The 17,852-nt window shown below is 48.5% G+C and overlaps 4 protein-coding genes across 5 annotated transcripts; 2 read left to right on the top strand and 2 right to left on the bottom strand.

Annotated features, from left to right (window-relative positions):
• Positions 1-341: 341 nt before the first annotated feature.
• LOC112893497 (CDP-diacylglycerol--glycerol-3-phosphate 3-phosphatidyltransferase 1, chloroplastic) lies at positions 342-3,846 on the bottom strand. The gene is made up of 8 exons (XM_025960865.1): positions 3,246-3,846; positions 2,091-2,157; positions 1,938-2,012; positions 1,805-1,856; positions 1,571-1,656; positions 1,422-1,496; positions 1,245-1,339; positions 342-912 (listed from the first exon to the last, which is right to left on the bottom strand). Exons 1-8 carry the CDS (start codon positions 3,722-3,724, stop codon positions 831-833), a joined length of 1,011 nt encoding a protein of 336 aa, XP_025816650.1. The 5' UTR covers positions 3,725-3,846; the 3' UTR covers positions 342-830.
• Positions 3,847-8,377: 4,531 nt separating this feature from the next.
• Positions 8,378-10,279, top strand: LOC112893495 (probable serine/threonine-protein kinase PBL23). Its single transcript, XM_025960861.1, has 3 exons — positions 8,378-8,795; positions 8,892-9,655; positions 9,799-10,279. The coding sequence occupies exons 1-3, from the start codon at positions 8,507-8,509 to the stop codon at positions 10,126-10,128; spliced, it is 1,383 nt and encodes a 460-aa protein (XP_025816646.1). The 5' UTR covers positions 8,378-8,506; the 3' UTR covers positions 10,129-10,279.
• Positions 10,280-10,508: 229 nt separating this feature from the next.
• On the bottom strand, positions 10,509-14,060 carry LOC112891881 (polyphenol oxidase, chloroplastic-like). The gene is made up of 3 exons (XM_025958881.1): positions 13,952-14,060; positions 11,641-12,329; positions 10,509-11,546 (listed from the first exon to the last, which is right to left on the bottom strand). The coding sequence occupies exons 1-3, from the start codon at positions 14,058-14,060 to the stop codon at positions 10,638-10,640; spliced, it is 1,707 nt and encodes a 568-aa protein (XP_025814666.1). The 3' UTR covers positions 10,509-10,637.
• Positions 14,061-14,137: 77 nt separating this feature from the next.
• LOC112893496 (pentatricopeptide repeat-containing protein At1g61870, mitochondrial-like) lies at positions 14,138-17,639 on the top strand. 2 transcript variants are annotated; one of them, XM_025960863.1, is made up of 2 exons: positions 14,138-15,428; positions 17,347-17,639. In XM_025960863.1, exon 1 carries the CDS (start codon positions 14,237-14,239, stop codon positions 15,425-15,427), a length of 1,191 nt encoding a protein of 396 aa, XP_025816648.1. In that variant the 5' UTR covers positions 14,138-14,236; the 3' UTR covers position 15,428; positions 17,347-17,639. The 2 variants fall into 2 exon arrangements, with proteins under 2 accessions (XP_025816648.1, XP_025816647.1); XM_025960862.1 differs by having other exon boundaries at positions 14,140-15,451.
• Positions 17,640-17,852: the final 213 nt, after the last annotated feature.

Below are 17,852 nucleotides of genomic sequence, written 5' to 3'. Positions count from 1 at the left end.
AGCAGCATACCGTTGACTGGACTGGAGGAGAGTATATAAAATAGCAGAAGCTCGAGCTCTCAGCGTGTTAATCATTTTTCTAGAAAAACCGTGCAAGTATATCACGGTTTGAAACTTGTGCAGCTTTCCTGCATTCGCATTTCATCAACAGCGTCGGTTGACTTCAACAGGACTTCGTCCGTCGCGATAGGTTGCTCGTAAGTTCAACTTGTACAGTCCGAACTCTAAAGTACATACAACATACGTGCATTTCGATTTTAGGAATCTTGGAACTCCAATACCGTATCCATCCAGGAGCTACGGTGGAACACAGGGATATGCTAATAAATTTTCCGTTCTTCCAGAGGTTAAAGAAAAACTAAGGTCAACAGTTGTGCCGATACACGGATGCATTGCACCGTAAATGTTTTAACCAAATTAATGCAGACATCTGGAAGCAGGACAGCACCTATCAACCTCATTCCGCCATGGAAAGTACAAATATTCTGAAGTGCATATATGTACACCGGCAACAGAACTGATGTGTCTATCGGGCCAAAGAAAAGCAAAGGTTCTACTGGCTTTTGATGTGCGCTCTAGGCTGAAACTAGGGGAAAGTAGTAAGCAAGAAACTTAACAGCTACTGGAGAGAGGCCCAAGGTCTAATGTATAAATCATGCGCTGATTTCATTCATGTGGCAGTTCTTCACTTCTTTATCCAATCTTTGCCCAAAATGTTTCACTTTATCCAATCTTGCAGTTGTAAATTGGGAAGTTCGTGTAGCCACTCCGTGCATGCCTTTCCTCATCAGCAGCAAATTCACCCATGAAACAGGTGCATGCAGCAACAGTCATCGGCTCCTTGGTTTGATCCGGTAGTATTTCACCCCATAGCCTATCGTGGAAGTGATTGTTGTAGTAGCTACAAGCCAACTGCACCAAAAAAAACAATTTAGCAAAAAATACTGCAAAATAAAACAAAAACACCGTTCCCTCACCATAATGCTCATAAGACCTCTGTAGCTGCACCTTTTTAACAAGTGTCAGGTATCCATATTCAAGTGTTCTTCTGCTTCAGTATTTATTGTGGGTGGGAAATTGTAAATATACCAGATTTACTGAACAAAAGCTCATGTGACAACCACTTCTTAGTTGCACCAGGTAAACCAAATAGTTCAATTAGTTTATTGCAACGTAAGATTGCATGCAAGCACTAAGAGACAGGGACTAGAGAAACAGCAGCTGGAATATAGAAAAGGAATCACCTAAGGAATGTAATGTAATTCTGAGTCTCATCTGTGCCAAATTCTGGCTGAAGAAGTGCAGCCGCAACCAACATTAACTGGAATACTGTGTTCACCTGCAACCAACAATTATTATCATGCTTCCACAGACAGGTCAATAAGCTTACAAGATCAAATGCTATGCAAACAGAGCCATACCTTGCTGATGAACAGAGGTTCAACCTTTTCACGATGAATCGCATCTAAGTTAACATATTCCGACCAACTGTTCCACTGCCACAAGAATGGTAAAGGACATTCAGCTTAATTTTAAACCTGCCACAATATACTTGCGTATCTAATAGTACCTTCCATCCAAGACTAGAAGCCCGTTTGTAGAAAGCACCACCCACAAGGAGCAAGTCTCTCATGACAACCAGGCCGACAAGACCAGCTTCAAGCAAAACAAGTGGTGTACAAGTTAAAACATGGATTAAAATCACAACCTTCAGGTAAATACAAATATGGTGTCAAAAAATATGAGCTGTTTTATTAAGGAAAGTTTATGATACAAAATAAACACTGTTTGTTGATATACTCACGATGTAAGAGATCGTTTTGAACCATGGCTACAGCAACACAGCCAATCAAAACCTAAGCAACACCAAAGATATTGCAGATCATTTTAGCAGCACAAATAATACAGAAATAAGGCTAGTAAGTGTTGATTCGTACCTTATCAGCCAGAGGGTCCAAATATGACCCGAAGACAGAATTGATGCCCATCTTCCTTGCTAAAAAGCCATCCAACTATGTTCAAACAAAAGAACTGAAGGAATAAGAAAAACTCTAATGCATTTTCATGATACTGAAACATGTAATTCTTACCCAATCACTTGCACCAGAGACAGCCAATGTGGCAAAGGCAGGAAGATACCATTCGTTCACAATCATCCTGAAGTACATGGAGTTCATTAGAACAAGAACAGAACCACTTGGAAGAATGAAAAATAAAAATGTGTAGCATAGAGGCGTGATAAAACACTGACAACAGAATAAATGCAAATTCATCAAAATATACAGAATAAATGTAAAACAGAACTAAAGATGAATATCTTTTAACAGCATTGCATATTTGCATGCTAGGATACTCTACAACGAAAGAAGGATGAGCAAATCGAAAACAACCCATAAAACATACAAAATGAACAGATTTGATTTTTCACAAAGATTGGGTAGATGAACACAAAAGCTAACAAAGAGATGGTCTGATATAGTGATATTAATGATTCTACAACTAGAATATGTCTTCAAGAATTCAAGTTAATGTTGATGCAACAAGCAGCTGATTGCCTGATTCTAGCTTGCAACACATTTACACGCATGCTGAGGCATTTGCATTATGAAACATCACTTTACATGCGAGCACCCCAACTACAGTGCTCCTTCCTGATATGTGCAAACTTGATCAGTCAAACTCAAACACATATCTATATGACCATATGTAACATTGAGGAAGGTTCATTTATTCAACATGCTTCCACTCCCAAACACCCCAAGCCTCATGCCCCAGTATTTGACAATGTAAGCCTTAGGGACCAGACATTCTAGCTAGTAACCTGGCCCCTTTTCTTTAGAGAGTATCCTGATTCAAATTGTTGCCCTGCATCCTCTCACACCCTCCTAAACACAAATATTAATTCGTAGATCCAAAATTAATTTCGTCACATACAACAGGGAACTAACACTTGAAATTTATTCATTAAAAAATGTCATACAAGCGTAACTGTCTGTATTGCCATTCAAGAGCATTTGTTGCCTTTTCAGATCATGATACTTATATACCATTGATGTACAATGGAACGATTAAAATCTGAGATGTTCCATCAATAGAGGAAAGCTCAGAATCAGTGGATCATGGTTATTTATGTGTTTTCAAGTTTGAACTCTCTTAGTTTCAGTCAAACTGTCGACAGTGAAATATCTAGTGAATCTATTAACAGTACAGCTCTAGCTGAAAGCAAACACAGAATGAACACTCACCATCCAATGACCGGCCCTGACACCATGCGCCCAATCGACACCAAATTGGGCGCATTCAGAAACCTCTCGCCTCCACCTCCCACAACCCCCGACGACGGCGCGGCCTCCGCCTCACCCCCGGAGATCCGCCTGTGGTCCCACCGCACGGCGTCCGCGACGGCCTGGGCGCGGCCGCCGGCGAGGGCCTGGGCCCTGCGGAGCTTGTCGCGGAGGGCGGCAGCCGCGGCCGTGAGCGGCGTCGCGGACTGCGAGAGCATCCATGGGGGCGACGAGAGGAACAGCGGGCCGCCCGACCGAACGGGGACGTGGGTCTGCGCCGCTCCGGCGAAGGGGCCGGCTGCGGGGCAGGCAGCGGCGGGGGTGATGGTGGTGGGGGAGGATGAGGCGAGGAAGGTGTGGAGGGAGAGGAGGGGCCTGGGGTTCGAGATCGGGGTGGTGGTCCTGCGTATGAGAGGGTTTAGGTTCTTGAGGAAGGCCATGGCCGTCGACCGCCGAGCATTACAGTGAAGCGGCCCCCGGTGGTCGGAATGGAGGAGGAGACCTTGCGACGGGGGTTTGGACCGGACTCGGGGGTTTTGAGGAAGCAAAATTGGATCGTGTAGCTTTTGCGATATGGTCAATATGGGTTATGTAGCATATTACAAGTCAAATTTTAGATACGTGCAATGGGTCATGCGTCTTGAAAACGATAATATTTTCATAAAACAAGACACAACAATTTAATCCATGACCAAAACTAATTAGAGTATCATTTTAATTTTATTTCTTCAATCTCTTACGGTCCCAAGTCCCGTTTGTATAGATTCAACTTCTTCTAGAATAGCCCGTGAAGCAGTTTATCTGGTGAAACAGCTTGTCTGATCAAGCTGAAACTGTTTTCAGAATCGTTTGACAAAACATGGGTCTGCAGGAGAAGCCGAGCGAAACTACGATTTCCGAATTCTCCTCCCCGGTAGATGCTTCGTGGATGAAGCTGCTAACAAAACATATCCATTTAGCATAGTTTCAAGTGAAGCACTTCCACACATCCGCTTCATCTCCGTCTCTCTTACCACTCGACCTGTCCCCTAGCAAATCATGCTATCCTGAGAATCCGCTGGCACAAGAAGCTGAGAGTTTAGCAACCTGATTTTCTATTAATTGATTGTCTGCATTAAGTGTGTAATGGCACATATATTCCTGACACAAATAATACCTTATTTGGTGGCAGAATAAGCATAGAATGCAATAATCCAATAATCACACTAATTTTTTATATTACAAGAGTCGCTAAATTTGAATGGAGACATATTCTTTCATTGCTAGCCTATTACAATCTCTGTTTTTCTCTCCAAAACAATAAAAGCAACTACTTGTGTCACGGGATTGCTAATAAATCATGTTAAACTTGATAAATTAACTACACCGCATTCATATAAATTAACTACACAGAATTCATGTAAATCACGGAAAAATTATGTTGGAGGCTTGATGTTGTAGACGGTCGGGTGAGCATCGCGGTTGGGTGGAGCAGGACGAGATACTGCAGCTCGCTAGTGGAGCAGATTCGGCGGCCCGCGGCCGGAGAGGTCCGGGGACGAGCGCGTCTGGTGCAGGGGGAGCGGCGCCTCCCACGCGGCCGGCTTCGGGTGCAGCAAGGCGGGGCTCAGGGTGAACGGAGAGAGGGGCCGAGGTCCCCTCCCGTGCGGCCTGCTTCAGGCGCAGCCACGCAGGGCGCGTCTGCCGGGCGGGCGTTGCAGCTCGCGAGCGGAGCCGATCCGGTGGCCGTCGGTCGGAGAGGTCCGGGCCGAGGGCGGGCGGATCTGGTGCAGGGCGGAGCGGCGCGTCCCACACGGCCGGCTTCGGGCGCAAGGGCGCGGACGCCGGGCGGGACAGCGGGCGAGCGGAGGGAGGGACTCAGGGTGCCGCGCAGTGGTCTCGGCAGTCAGGGGGGTGGAGGGCGGCGGGTTGGGGATGGCAGTGGTATTTTCGTTGTAATATTTGGTGAATGTCCAGTGTAATTTGGTAACCGGTACCACTGAATCGGCGGGATTCTCCCAGCGCTGCATGGGTCCGATTCTTGCGTCCAGTTATTTCGCCGATGCTAGGAAAATTAGATTTCTGTGGCAGCTATTTAGAATCGTGGCGTTTGCCACCTTTGCTCGATTATTTCCACCAGAATCGTCTAGGAATCGTAAACAAACAGGCTCTAATTATGCTGCCGCTTTTGGATATTCTTATTTTAAAGCATTAACACTACAATAGCAGTAGCAACTCATCATACCACCATAAGCTATATTGGCTATTTAGTTAGTTAGTTCACAATTTCGAGGGTTGCTCGTAGATGGCTATAGAAAAAAATTCAAAGAAGATGGCTCAATAGCAGCTAACATAAAAAAGCTATCAATTTTAATTAACATATGTTCTTTGTGGCGATCTTGTGGCCTTGTGGAACATGGGTAAACTAAAAAATCATATATACTTTTCAAAATGGCAGATAGCGAAGCTTGCCTCTTATTAATAGAGGATGATCTCTATTCAGGTTGCAGGCGGAGCGCGCCCCGCAAAATAATTGCAGTTTGCGACGGATGAGATCCAGCTGCTATTTCTTTGTGGATCTATGTTAACCCGCCAGCCTAACCCGCGGACGAGTGTGGAGGTCCGCGAGGACCCGCAAGAACCCGCAGCCTCGTCTCACGTCTCTCTCTGTCCCGACTCCCGAGTCCTTCGCCACCGCCGCTGCCGCCACCGTGGCTCAGGCCCCGCCGACCCCGTGTTGCTCTCCCTGTCCTCCTTGGCCAGGTGCTCCTCAAACGCATCGATGGCGCGGTCGATGGCCTCGCCATGGCTCTGGGGACCCAGCAGGACCAGTAGCCCTCTCGCCCTCGACTCCAGCCTCGCCGGGGACGGCGGCGCCGAGGACCGCAGTGAGGCGAGCACCAGGTACGCCAGTACCTTCTTCCCCTCGGCTCTACTTTTTTTTCTGAACTACCTTCGCTGAAGAAATTCTGCACGGAAAGGTTGACATGCGCTGTCTCCGGCTCAGATGAACAACTAGCTCGAGCAATTATCTTAGTCCCTGGATTTGGCGGCAAGGCGCGGAGGAGCTGCAGCTGCCAAAAGCAGTAGCAAAAGGGTGGTCCACGCTCTCAGGATCTTCGTTCCACGTTTGATTTTCCGTTTAATTTTTCTTGCAACATGTATTTTTTCTGTTGATGGTAATTTCTGCTGATGGAAGCTTGTACAAGGGGGTGATGCAGCTACCTACTGAACTCGATATGAGCATTCCTATTGTTCTGACAAATTAGTTGGATCATGTAGCATCGTTGCCTGCATACTTCTATAATAGCACATGCACTTTCTTTAACACTATGTGATTGTTCATATTTTCTGAAACCTGTGGCTGCAACCTGACATTGTTTCATTCAAACATGCGGACTGAATGTTGTCATAATCATTTACATACGCGTGTACTTGCATGCATGCAGTCCATTTTGTGATCAGATTTTTGCACTTCTCTATATAGAGAGTAAAATCATTAGTGCATGGACTTAACTATAATTATGCACATATTTAGATTTTGAACATAACAATGCAGTTCTTATAAAGTTTTTCCTTTTCTTTTTAACTTACCAGATTCAAAGAAAGAACGGAGGAGATTGGAGCATGAAGATTCATACTTTTACTTTGTTGCTATTGTTAGTGTCAAAAGATTTCAGATCATAAGCTTCTATCAAGATCACCCCAGTGCCAAGATTTGGGATTTGGTTAGTGTTCTGAAAACCTATGAGATATCGAGTTGAAGTGCTCAGTTAATGTAATCTGTATATTCTGAATTGATTGAGTAAACTATTTGTCAATCCTGGAATATTGTACTGATCTTGCATTTTGGTCACATATCTGCAGCTTGATTGCTACAATGATTTGGGTAATATAATCTGCACATGTTTTTAACCTGTAGTCATAGTTTTCAGCCAATATTATAGTTTAGGCTTCATCTTGCAGGTTTGCTATTCTATGATAAAAGTTCTTGTTTTCGAAACTTGCAGATTTGAAGCAAGAGGGTGCTTTTCAATATTTTTGACCTTTTGCTATTGTGATTTGCTTTTTCTAAAATTTTTAAGAGCAAACTCAAGTTAAAATTTACTTGTCTATATTGGCTAACAAGTCGGTGCAGCATAGGCAAGAGAGGTGCTAGTGCAAGCACATGCGGGCCATGCGGGTTCATGTAGGTTGGCCACCAAGTCCACGGAGACAAATTCAGCTGCCAGATTAGTTAGTGGGCGGTCACGAACCCGAGATTAATTTAGCGGCAAGCTTTGTGGGTTCGCGACTGGCCGCAACCCGCCCCGCTTGCAACATGAAACTCTATGCTAAGAGCATCTCTTTCAATAAATTACCACTATTGGGAAAATGAAGTACTCTAGTGGTACCCCAATGCCTCTCTTTTTTTCCAATAACTATTGTTTTATCCCAATAATTCATCCCATCTTCCCTCAAATAAAGGGAGAGTTCATTCTCTCCCAATACAATAGTTCTATTGGGAAGATTATTGGAAAACTATAAAAGTATCTATCCCAATAACTCATGAAAATAGTATTAGGATATCTTAATAATATCTTGTTGGGAAAGGTTTATTAGGAGACTCCTGCTGGAGATGCTCTAACACCCCCATCACTTTTTTTTACGGACGCCACTAGCCATATATTTGGAGCAATTGAATTGGTTGGTGCCAATATTGGAGGAGCTAGAGACAAATATCGGAGAGGATCCAACCAAGGATGCACGGTGCTTGCTGGTGCATCGTTTGTCTTTCACAACATAAGTTGAACACATGTTCGCTGGGATATGTGTTCTAAAGGATTGATATAACCGAAAGGAGGAAGTGCTCACAACTACGCAATCTTTCGATTGAGCAAACATGATGTTTTTATTTGTTAGGCATGTAAGTTGGGATGTATAAAGTGATATATATGTTGTTGTATGTAATTTTATATAGAATTTTTTATGATGCGGAAAAGGAAGAAGAGGAAGAGGAAGAGGAAGGTGAGACAACAGGTGCGAAATTTAGGTGACAGTTCTCACCGGAACGGACAACGAAGAGCATTTGCCAAATTTGGCTCGTGCCTTCCAACCTCACCTCCAGGAAAGGAACCAAGCTGCACGATTCCCGTCCACAGGTTCCGGCCCTCGTCGATGTAGAAGTATCCCCAAGAAATCCGGCCACCCTCCCCGCGCGGATCGACCCGAGGGTGCCCCCACCCTCTCGCGTCGATCCCGCTATGGGAATGCTCTCGTCGGCGGCGAAGAGATGCAGCAACGGCAAGAAGCTCCTCCGCAGCGCGGGCGCGTGCTGCGGCACGTCGTCCGACGCCGCGTGTGGTGGTGTCCGCGGCAAGGAAGAGGCGTCGACGTCCGCGCCGGCGCCGTCGCCGCCTTCCTCACCGGATAGCAAGAAGAAGAGGTGGAGGAAGCGGAGGTTCTGGAGGAAGAAGAAGAAGAAGGCGAAGAAGGAGGGCGACGACGGCGGTGACATGGCGGATCTCGTGAACAACATTTCGGTCAAGCCGGGTATCTAAGACGATCGACAATAGATCTCCGATCTCTGCAGCCTCACGCAGGGGCGACGATGGCTAACGCTATGCGTGCCGGTGCTGTGTGCTGCAGACGTTTCCAAGAACGGGGATGCGGAGGAGGAGACCCTACGGGGAGGGAAACAGAACATGCCGAGCCGGGCGTTGAAGTTCAAACAGCTGAGCGTCGCGACCAACGGGTTCAGCGAGAAGAACCTGCTCGGAGAAGGCGGCTTCGGCCGGGTGTACAAAGGCCGGCTCCCGGACACCAAAGAGGTTATCGCCGTGAAGCAGCTGGACAGGGACGGGTTCCAGGGCAACCGCGAGTTCCTGGTCGAGGTGCTGATGCTGAGCCTCCTGCACCACCCCAACCTCGTCAAGCTACTGGGCTACTGCACCGACTCCAACCAGCGGATCCTGGTCTACGAGTACATGCCCAAGGGTTCACTGGAGGACCATCTCCTGGACCTGCCCCCGAACTGGAAGCCTTTGCCGTGGCACACGCGGATGCAGATCGCGGTGGGCGCGGCCAAGGGCATCGAGTACCTGCACGAGGTGGCCAACCCGCCGGTGATCTACCGGGACCTCAAGGCGTCCAACATCCTCCTGGACAGGGACTTCAACTCCAAGCTCTCCGACTTCGGGCTCGCCAAGCTGGGGCCCATGGGCGACCAGAGCCACGTCAGCACCAGGGTCATGGGCACGTACGGCTACTGCGCCCCCGAGTACGCCATGACCGGCAAGCTCACCAAGATGTCCGACATCTACAGCTTCGGCGTCGTGCTGCTCGAGCTCATCACCGGCCGCCGCGCCATCGACGTCGACAGGCCGTCCGAGGAGCAGGTCCTCGTCCACTGGGTGAGTTTCTCCGCCTTCCACAGGAACTAGCAGGCCGTGCCAGCGGCTAGCCTTATGCTGTGCATGCCAGGATTGGAACGCCTCGCAGCTACTGATCGATCGAGCCCGATATGATCGACACGTTTTCTTTTGTGAACTTGCAGGCGTGGCCTATGCTGAGGGACAAGAAGAGGTTCATGAGGCTGGCTGACCCGTTGCTGGGCAGGAGGTACCCCGTGAAGGGGCTGTACCAGGCGCTCGCCGTCGCGTCCATGTGCCTGCAGGAGGACGCGGCCAGCCGGCCGGGGATCAGCGACGTGGTCGCGGCGCTCTCGTTTCTCGCCGACCAGACATACTATCCTCCGGAGGGCACGGGCGCCGAGCAGAGGGGTGCGGCAGGAGAGAGTAGACCCAAGGAGATGAGCAGCAGCCCTTCTCTCGCAACCGTGGTCTCGTCTGAGATAAGGGCAGGCGACGAGATGGTGCAGAGGTGACCATATAGGGGGCTGAGAGTAACGGGAAAGGGAGGGTTGCGGTTGCAGAGCGATCGGTCTGCTCTCTCCAATCTTCTTTTGTAACGTACACCACGTAGGCAGGATGTAACGTCATTCAAGGAGTAATCTTGACTGATGCTGGTTTTCAGCAGCAATGCAGCATGAAGTTGAGCTAACAACTGTCACTCTGTCAGACACAAAAATCACTCACTCATGACGCAACGCAAGGATGATCTATGGTGCGATGTTGTAGTTCTAATTTTGCCCATGGATTCATGGTTCAGTAATCAGTAGCTTTGGGACACAACAGCAGAGATTTCATACAAATTCAGGAATGCCAAAACAAAGGCAGACGCATCACAATTCACAACTCACAAGCAATGCCTCCTGCACTCTGCTTACTGAAATCGTTCGGGCGGGGGAAACTGCTTTATTGTTTTGCATCTGAAATGAATTTTTCAGGCATTTTGTTGTTACAAGCTAGAGCGAGTGAAGCAGGAAACCGATCATCAATGCATGAGCTCAATCCTGACGCCTCCCACCTTCACCTTGCCCTTGCCTTGCCGCGGCACGAGGATCACCTCCACGCTCTCGTCACCCTCGGCCTTGAGGTCCTCGAGCTGCTCGTTCAGCGCGAGCCGCAGCGTGGTCTTGATCCCTCTCCCCTTCTTGCCGTGCCCGTGCCCGTGCCGGTGCGGCACGTTCACGAAGCTCCCCGCCAGCTCCCGACCGCCAGAGCCCACCGCGGCGTGGTCCTCAGCGTTCACGAACACGTCGAACTTGGCGGCCACGTCCCTGTCCACCTCGATGCCGTCGATGACGAGCACCTCCTCCCTTGACGCCTTCTCCGCTTTGCTCCTCCTTCCCGCGACCGGCCTCTTCACCGCCACGCTCGCCGCCTCTTCCAGCGTGATCGGGAGCTTGCCCGCCTTCTTGGCGTCGGCGGCCTGCGCCGCGGGGGTGAGGAGCGAGTCCGCCCTCCGCGTCGCCGCCGCCGTCACGGTCGGCCTGGCCGCCCTCCACTGCAGCGGCACGTCCTGGTACCGGTACCGCAGCGCGCCGGTGTCGAGCACGTCGCGCACGCGGATGCGCACGAGCTTGGGGGTCTCGTCGTAGAAGAGGAAGGAGGCGCCGAGCCAGTCGGGGTCGTTGAGGTCGGTGTGGCGCCGCGCGTCGAGGCCCTTCCAGACGGACCACATGCGGTCGATGTTGGCGTGGTGCGCGTAGAAGAGCGGGTCGTTCCCGGACGAGTAGAAGTTGCCCATGTCCTCGCGGCCCGGCTGGTTCGGGTCGCCGCACCAGATGTGCACCGGGCCGTGCGGGATGTTCTCCACCGGCCCCGGCCCCTGGTTCGGCTCGTCACCGGCGCGGTACGCGCTGCCGAAGAAGAGCGACGGCGTCGGGCTCAGCGACACCATCTGGCCATCGACACGCCAACAAGTCTGATCAGCTTTGACGAGATGCCGGTGAGGCCATCCATTTTTTGTCAGTGTCAAACCACCGTGGACCTACCTGACGGTACATGACCCGAAGGTTATGATCGATCTGCTGGTTGTCAGTGAACCGCGGCTCCCTCCCGCTGTAGTCCAGATCGATCAGCTTCGGCGGCGCGTGCCGCCCGTCACGCCGCGGATCGAACAGCTGCGAGGACCGGTCGGTGTACATGGCCGGCATGCGCATCCCGTCCGGCGCGTCCCAGTTCCAGAACGGAATGGCAAAGCTGGGGTCGCCGATGAGGCTGCCCAGGATGCGCTCGAAGAAGTAGAGGTAGCACCTGTGGAAGGGGAAGAAGAGCCACGAGTTGTGCACCTGGAGCTCCACCCCGGGGAACCCCTCGGGGCTGTACGACCCGTCGCAGTAGGCGCAGTGCACGCTCGCCTGCGCCGCGAAGCTTCGCGGGTCGTCGGCGGGGAGCGCCTTCATGGCCGCGATCCCGGCGTTGAACTTGGCGACGTAGTCCGCGGTGACCGAGTGCGCGGCGGGGCGCGTGCGGAGCGGCGAGGACGCGGCGCCGGGCGGGGCGAAGTCCACCGGCAGCGCGTTGGACGGCGGCGGGCAGCACGTCAGCACGTTGGCGCCCGGCGGGAGGTCCGCAGGGCCGCAGGTGGAGATGTCCGGCGTCGCGATGGGGTCGGCGCCGGCGCGGCGCGCGGTCATCAGGGTGGCGCTGGCGCCGAGCGCGCCGAGGCCTAGGAGGACATCTCGGAGAGCGTGGAGAGAAGGTGCCAGGCTTAGCGATCAACTGGGACAGCGAGGCCATGGCCGATGGCCGTTTACCTCGTGGGCTCGCAGTGCAATGGATTGGCAGCTAAGGAGGCAATGCTATATATAAAAGCAAAATTCAAAAAGCTCTCAAGCCGGTGCTGGCTGTACTCCGCGGCACGTCACTGCGTCGGCGAGCGACGCCGTCGACGCGCGAGGTGTGGACGTGCGCGGGTGGGAGCGAGGAAGACGTGCGCATGTGGAGGGAGATACGGCCCGTCAAGCTACTATGTGTTGTTAGCTGTTTCGTGAATTGGTTCTGGTAGGCGTGCACGTTCACTTTGAAGATTTGGTATAGGCATGGGGTGTTAATTTTGATGCTCAATTTTGACTCAAATATAGTTATTTTAACTCGTGTGCTGTGTAAGCTTGTGGTGCAGCCATGCCCGGTGAAGTGTCTGGAAGGAACCTGAATGTATAATATATTGTGCAAGTATTTTACATGTTCTCGAGAAATATTCAATCCTCTATAACCTTTGAAACTTTCGAGAATGTATAATGTGATTGTTGAAGTTGACGAACAGCTAGCTAGCATAGACTGATCTGGGCATATGGAGTAGAACTTGCTCATTTCTTCAGAGTCCAAAGGCACGACACACTTTGACTTTACTATGCCATCACTGACTGAACCTGTTTAAAATAGTACAAGATTGATAAGGTTGAATGGTAACCGAGTAGACAAATGGACATACATGGACGAACAAATACACGCAAGAAGCTTCACATGGCTATTACAGGATCCATTTTCGGTGCACTAACACTGTGCAAGATCTTCACAGTATGGCCCCCGAATCCCAAATTCCCACTGAATCTTGGTGAAGTCAACTCATGAACGTCCACAAAAAACTACATTTAAGAAGTTAAATGTAATTCAAGTGAATTTCTGACCACACTTCTTACTTAACTGCTCATTTGGTCAGGGGCAAACTAAGTTATACTAGCTCACAAATGAGGCTCTGATTTAGTAGGAGTAATAGGTTCAGCACTTGATTTAATGGTACATGATGTTTACCATCATAGAACAAACAAAGCTACCTGAAATGAAATGGCGATAGAGCAGCAAATTCAAATACCACGCGAAATGTGCTGCCTCTTCTTCTGTGGATGTCACAAAGCTAGCTGAATGATTAGGGTGATAGACCAGGTAACTCAAGTACCATGCCAAATCTGCTCCCCTCTTCATCTGCAGTCAATAGGCCGATTTCCTCTTTCCTGTATGGACCAGTGGTCACCGCGATTCTGAACTCCGATTCCATGTTTTAAGCCAACTAGCCAAGGCTCTACCTCCCCATCTATGCTGGCATTTCAAAAGTGTAAGCAAAGCAATACCAAAGACATCAATTTTGGAGCGAGCACTCGCCCTTAACATCCCTGCCTCGCGGCCTGTCTCCGTCTCTGCTATTGCGCACGCGTTCTAATTTTATTAATTTTATTTAATACTTATAAATAGTAATATTCTTTTTGATGTGACGGGTCTAAACTTTAAAGGAGGGAGGAAACGAACACATCCTAAATCGTGAACAGAGCACTGTAAACTGTGATCCGTTACCCCTACGCGCACCTCTGTCGCCGCTCGGCCTGGCACAGCAGCACAAATGCACAATCGCCGCCGCGAATGACAGCCTGCTGCTGACGAGTGATGAGGCCGCATCCGAAATTTGCCGCCGCATCGCTGTATTTCTTTTTATTGGAAAATGGAAATCGCTGCACATTTGGTGAGCGCTAGAAGAGAGGGGGCACAAGGGCCATTTGAACTGACACAGGTGGGCCCGTACGCAAATGAGAAACCCAAAAGGAGATTTCACTCGCAGCAGCCCCAATTCTAAACCCTAAACCCGACGCCGCCATGGCCGCTGCCGTTCGCCACCTCCTGCGCCGCCGCCTCTCCACGGCCGCGGCCTCGGCCGCCGCCACCGCCCCGCCCCCCACCCCGGGCTCCATCCTCAACCCGTCCTCCCCGAGCACCCCCCTCACCTCGGTGCAGAAGACCCGCCTCGCCATCTCCCTCCTCAAGTCCTCCCCGCCGCCGCCCCCCGACCAGATCCTCTCCATCTGCCGCGCCGCCGCGCTCTCCCCGGAGGTCCACATCGACCGCGTCGCGCTGTCGCTCGCCGCATCGAAGCTCTCCTCCGCCCCGGACACCCTCCGCGACCTCGCCTCCACCGTCCTCACCCGGCGCCACGCGCCCCACGCCATCGTGCTCTTCGGCCAGGCCGGCCTCCTCCCCGATGCCATTTCCACTTTCCAATCCTCCCCGTCCACCCGCTCCCTCAACGCCCTCATTTTCGCGTGCATCGTCTCCGGAAACCACACGGAGGCCGCCCGCATCTTCCAGACATTCCCGGACACCCATGGCGTGAAGCCCAACACCGAGACCTTCAACACCATCATCAAATCCTTCGCCGAGTCCGGCACCATAAGGTCCTTCTATTCGGTGTTCGACGAAATGTGCAAGAAGGGTGTGAAGCCCAACGCCACAACGTTTACCACTGCGCTCGCTGGTTTCTACAAAGAGGAGCGGTTTGATGACGTTGGGAAGGTGATAGAGCTCATGAAGAAGCATGGGTGTGGCGAGACTCTTCAAGTGTACAATGTAAGGGTGCAGAGTCTGTGCAAACTCAGTCGGAGTGGTGAGGCGAAGGCATTATTGAATGAGATGGTGAAGAAGGGCACAAAGCCAAGCTGGGTGACTTACAGCCATTTGGTTTATGGATTCTCTAAGGAGGGGAATTTGGAAGAAGCAAAGCGGCTGTACAAGGAGATGGGAATGAAGAGGCTTGTTGGGGATTGCAACTTCTATTATATGTTCATTCATTACCTGTGTAAGGGTGGCGATTTTGATACTGCGCTTGGCGTATACAATGAGATAGCACCTAAGAATTTGGTGCCATGCTTCTCGACCATGAAGATGCTTGTGAATGGGCTTGCTGGGAGCTCAAAGATCGATGAGGCAAAGGGGATCATTGAGAAGATGAAGGAGAAGTTTCCGGATAAAGCTGATGGGTGGAAGGAGGTGGAGGAGGCATTGCCTCAATAGAGTAAGAGATCTATGGTCTCTCAGGTATTATTTTTTGCTGTTGGGATGCATGACAAAATGAAGTTAGATGGAGAGTTTACTTTTCTTGTTTTGGTACTTCAAAATGAATAATGCTGATGGTATGGATATCTTAATTGTCTTTTTAATCTGCTGGTGCACATGGATGTTATTCCCCTCATCCATTATATGATATGAGATGCTGACAATGAATTGTTACACGCTCTTTTATTTCTGGGAACTTGTGATATAAATTTCAGTTCAAGTGATGCCAAAGTCATATGTTAGGCTCTTGTACATCGTGAGATTTGCAAGGTAGTTGTTTTTTTCCTTTTATAATGTGGATAAAAATAATACGTGAACTGCATTATGACACTATCTGTATCTCTTGGTCTTAGCCTGAGTGCTCTATTGTCCATTCCATTTGGTGTTTGAAACTTTTAATGTTCAAAGATAAACAGATACTTGTTACTCATATGTTGATTGCTTCCATGATGTAACTGCTATAGTGCTGTGGACACAACTCATGATACATATAAATTTTAGTTAAAAATCGTGTGGTAAAGATAGAATCTTGTATCATTTAGAGTGTGTGACTGAAGGGTATTCGAGGACTTAATTTGTGATGAAAGCTGGAAGACTAATCTGAAAATGTATAGTCATACACTATCATGCCTACTGTAGAATATCAGAGTTGGTGAGAATTTAGTATTGTTCAAGTGTAATTTTCTTAACGAACTTTGAAATTCTAATTGTACAAGATAGTGCGGTCAATTTTATTTATGAGGTGAATTTTAATGTCCTAGAAGTCATCAGATGCTTGCTAATCTGCTAGGCTGGTAGCCTTGCAAACTGCTGAGATAATTGGTCAGGTTCTGTAGGTCATCTTTCACCTTGAGTATAAATTTTCGAGGGCTTAACTATCTTGAGCTAACTCTAGAGTAGCTACTATAGTTTCTTTAAGAACATAGGCTTTTCACTAGGGGAGATGAAATCAACAGATAGTTGGACCTTTTATGAAAATGATTTCCATTAAACCATTGTATTGTAAAGTGACATGGTTCTTTATAAGTTTTTTAGCATTTAATAATTACTCCCTCTAGTTAGATACAAGTGATGTTTGGGGCATTGACAGCGTATCCAAAATACTACTTCAACTAATTCTTTCTTTGCAAAATATTTATCAAACATAGCAAAATATCCTTTTCTGGAACTAAATTTCGCGACAAGTCTACTCATATCATCTTTTACTTGAGACAACCCAAAACATCACTTATTTGTGATTGGAGGGAGTATGTCTTTTGACCTTTTAAGGCGAAACAAACTATCTCAACCCTGCTATCCGAGGTATCTATCAAAATCTCAAGCAAGCGGATCTGTGCATCTGCTTTTGATTTTAGCAAATAATAATAGGGTTCCTTATACTGTTGGTTCATAATGGTGTAATCATCTGACCTTTCTCCCTTTTTTTCTTTAGAATGATTTCTGTCTTATTATCATTCATTAAATGTCAATGAAACTTGAAGCAAATCAAGGATTTCTTCATTTCAAAACTTCATGAAGAAAAACTTGGTTAGGCTTTTACTGCACCAACTCAAATCAAGTTAGGCAGTTGTCATTCCCTCATAGCTCTTGTTTCAAAATCAGATGTGTATGTTTGTCTTTTTTACATTAGCTAGATTTGGGTTTACTTTATTGTTTGTTGATCAGATTATACTGGGCTTTGCCAACTTGAATTTTTTGTGACGCAAACTTGTTTTTTTTTTCTGAAGCTTAATTTTATATATTTAGTTTTTTGCTATTGCTTGGTTCTTCTACCCAAGTGTGTCTGAAACATGTTTCATTTCCCTTGTTTCGTTTCTCCCAAAATTAACCGGTACTGTCATTAATTCAGTTTAATTGTTCAACATTTCTTTTTTCAGAATGTGTGCTTGTGCTGAAGACATTGTTATTTTGGTGGCTGGGACTGCGACAATATTTGATCAGCTGTTCCGAGCATATGGATCTTTGTTCTGGACATAGTTTTATATAAATGTGAAATATGCTAGTACAGCTGTAGCGAGAATGTTCCCCCAGGCATTTGAAGGGATTGTGGAAAGCTAGTGCAAGGTGTTTTGGAGATGCTAGACTCTTCAGGGAGTAACAAACCTGTTGATTTCGCCCTTTGTATTGTAGCCGTATCTCAGCAAGCATGAGAAATGTCGGACACGAGTAATTTGGGCTGACGCTGGCAATATGGGGCGCGTGCCTGCTGGACTAGCGTAGTAGCCTTTACAAACTTGCAGGTGCGGCCCAAATAATATTTTGGACTATAAAGATGGTACAGTCACATAGATATAGTTTACTCATTATCCGGGTGACGCTATAAAATAAAGTTTTAACAGGCACGGGTAACAGTGCCACTCATGAGAGCATGAGATACGGTATT

Source organism: Panicum hallii, chromosome 5 (assembly GCF_002211085.1).
Source record: "Panicum hallii strain FIL2 chromosome 5, PHallii_v3.1, whole genome shotgun sequence".
In the NCBI taxonomy this organism is placed as follows: Eukaryota; Viridiplantae; Streptophyta; class Magnoliopsida; order Poales; family Poaceae; genus Panicum; species Panicum hallii.
Note: the sequence above shows the minus strand (reverse complement) of the source record. Positions and strands in the feature narration are given on the sequence as shown.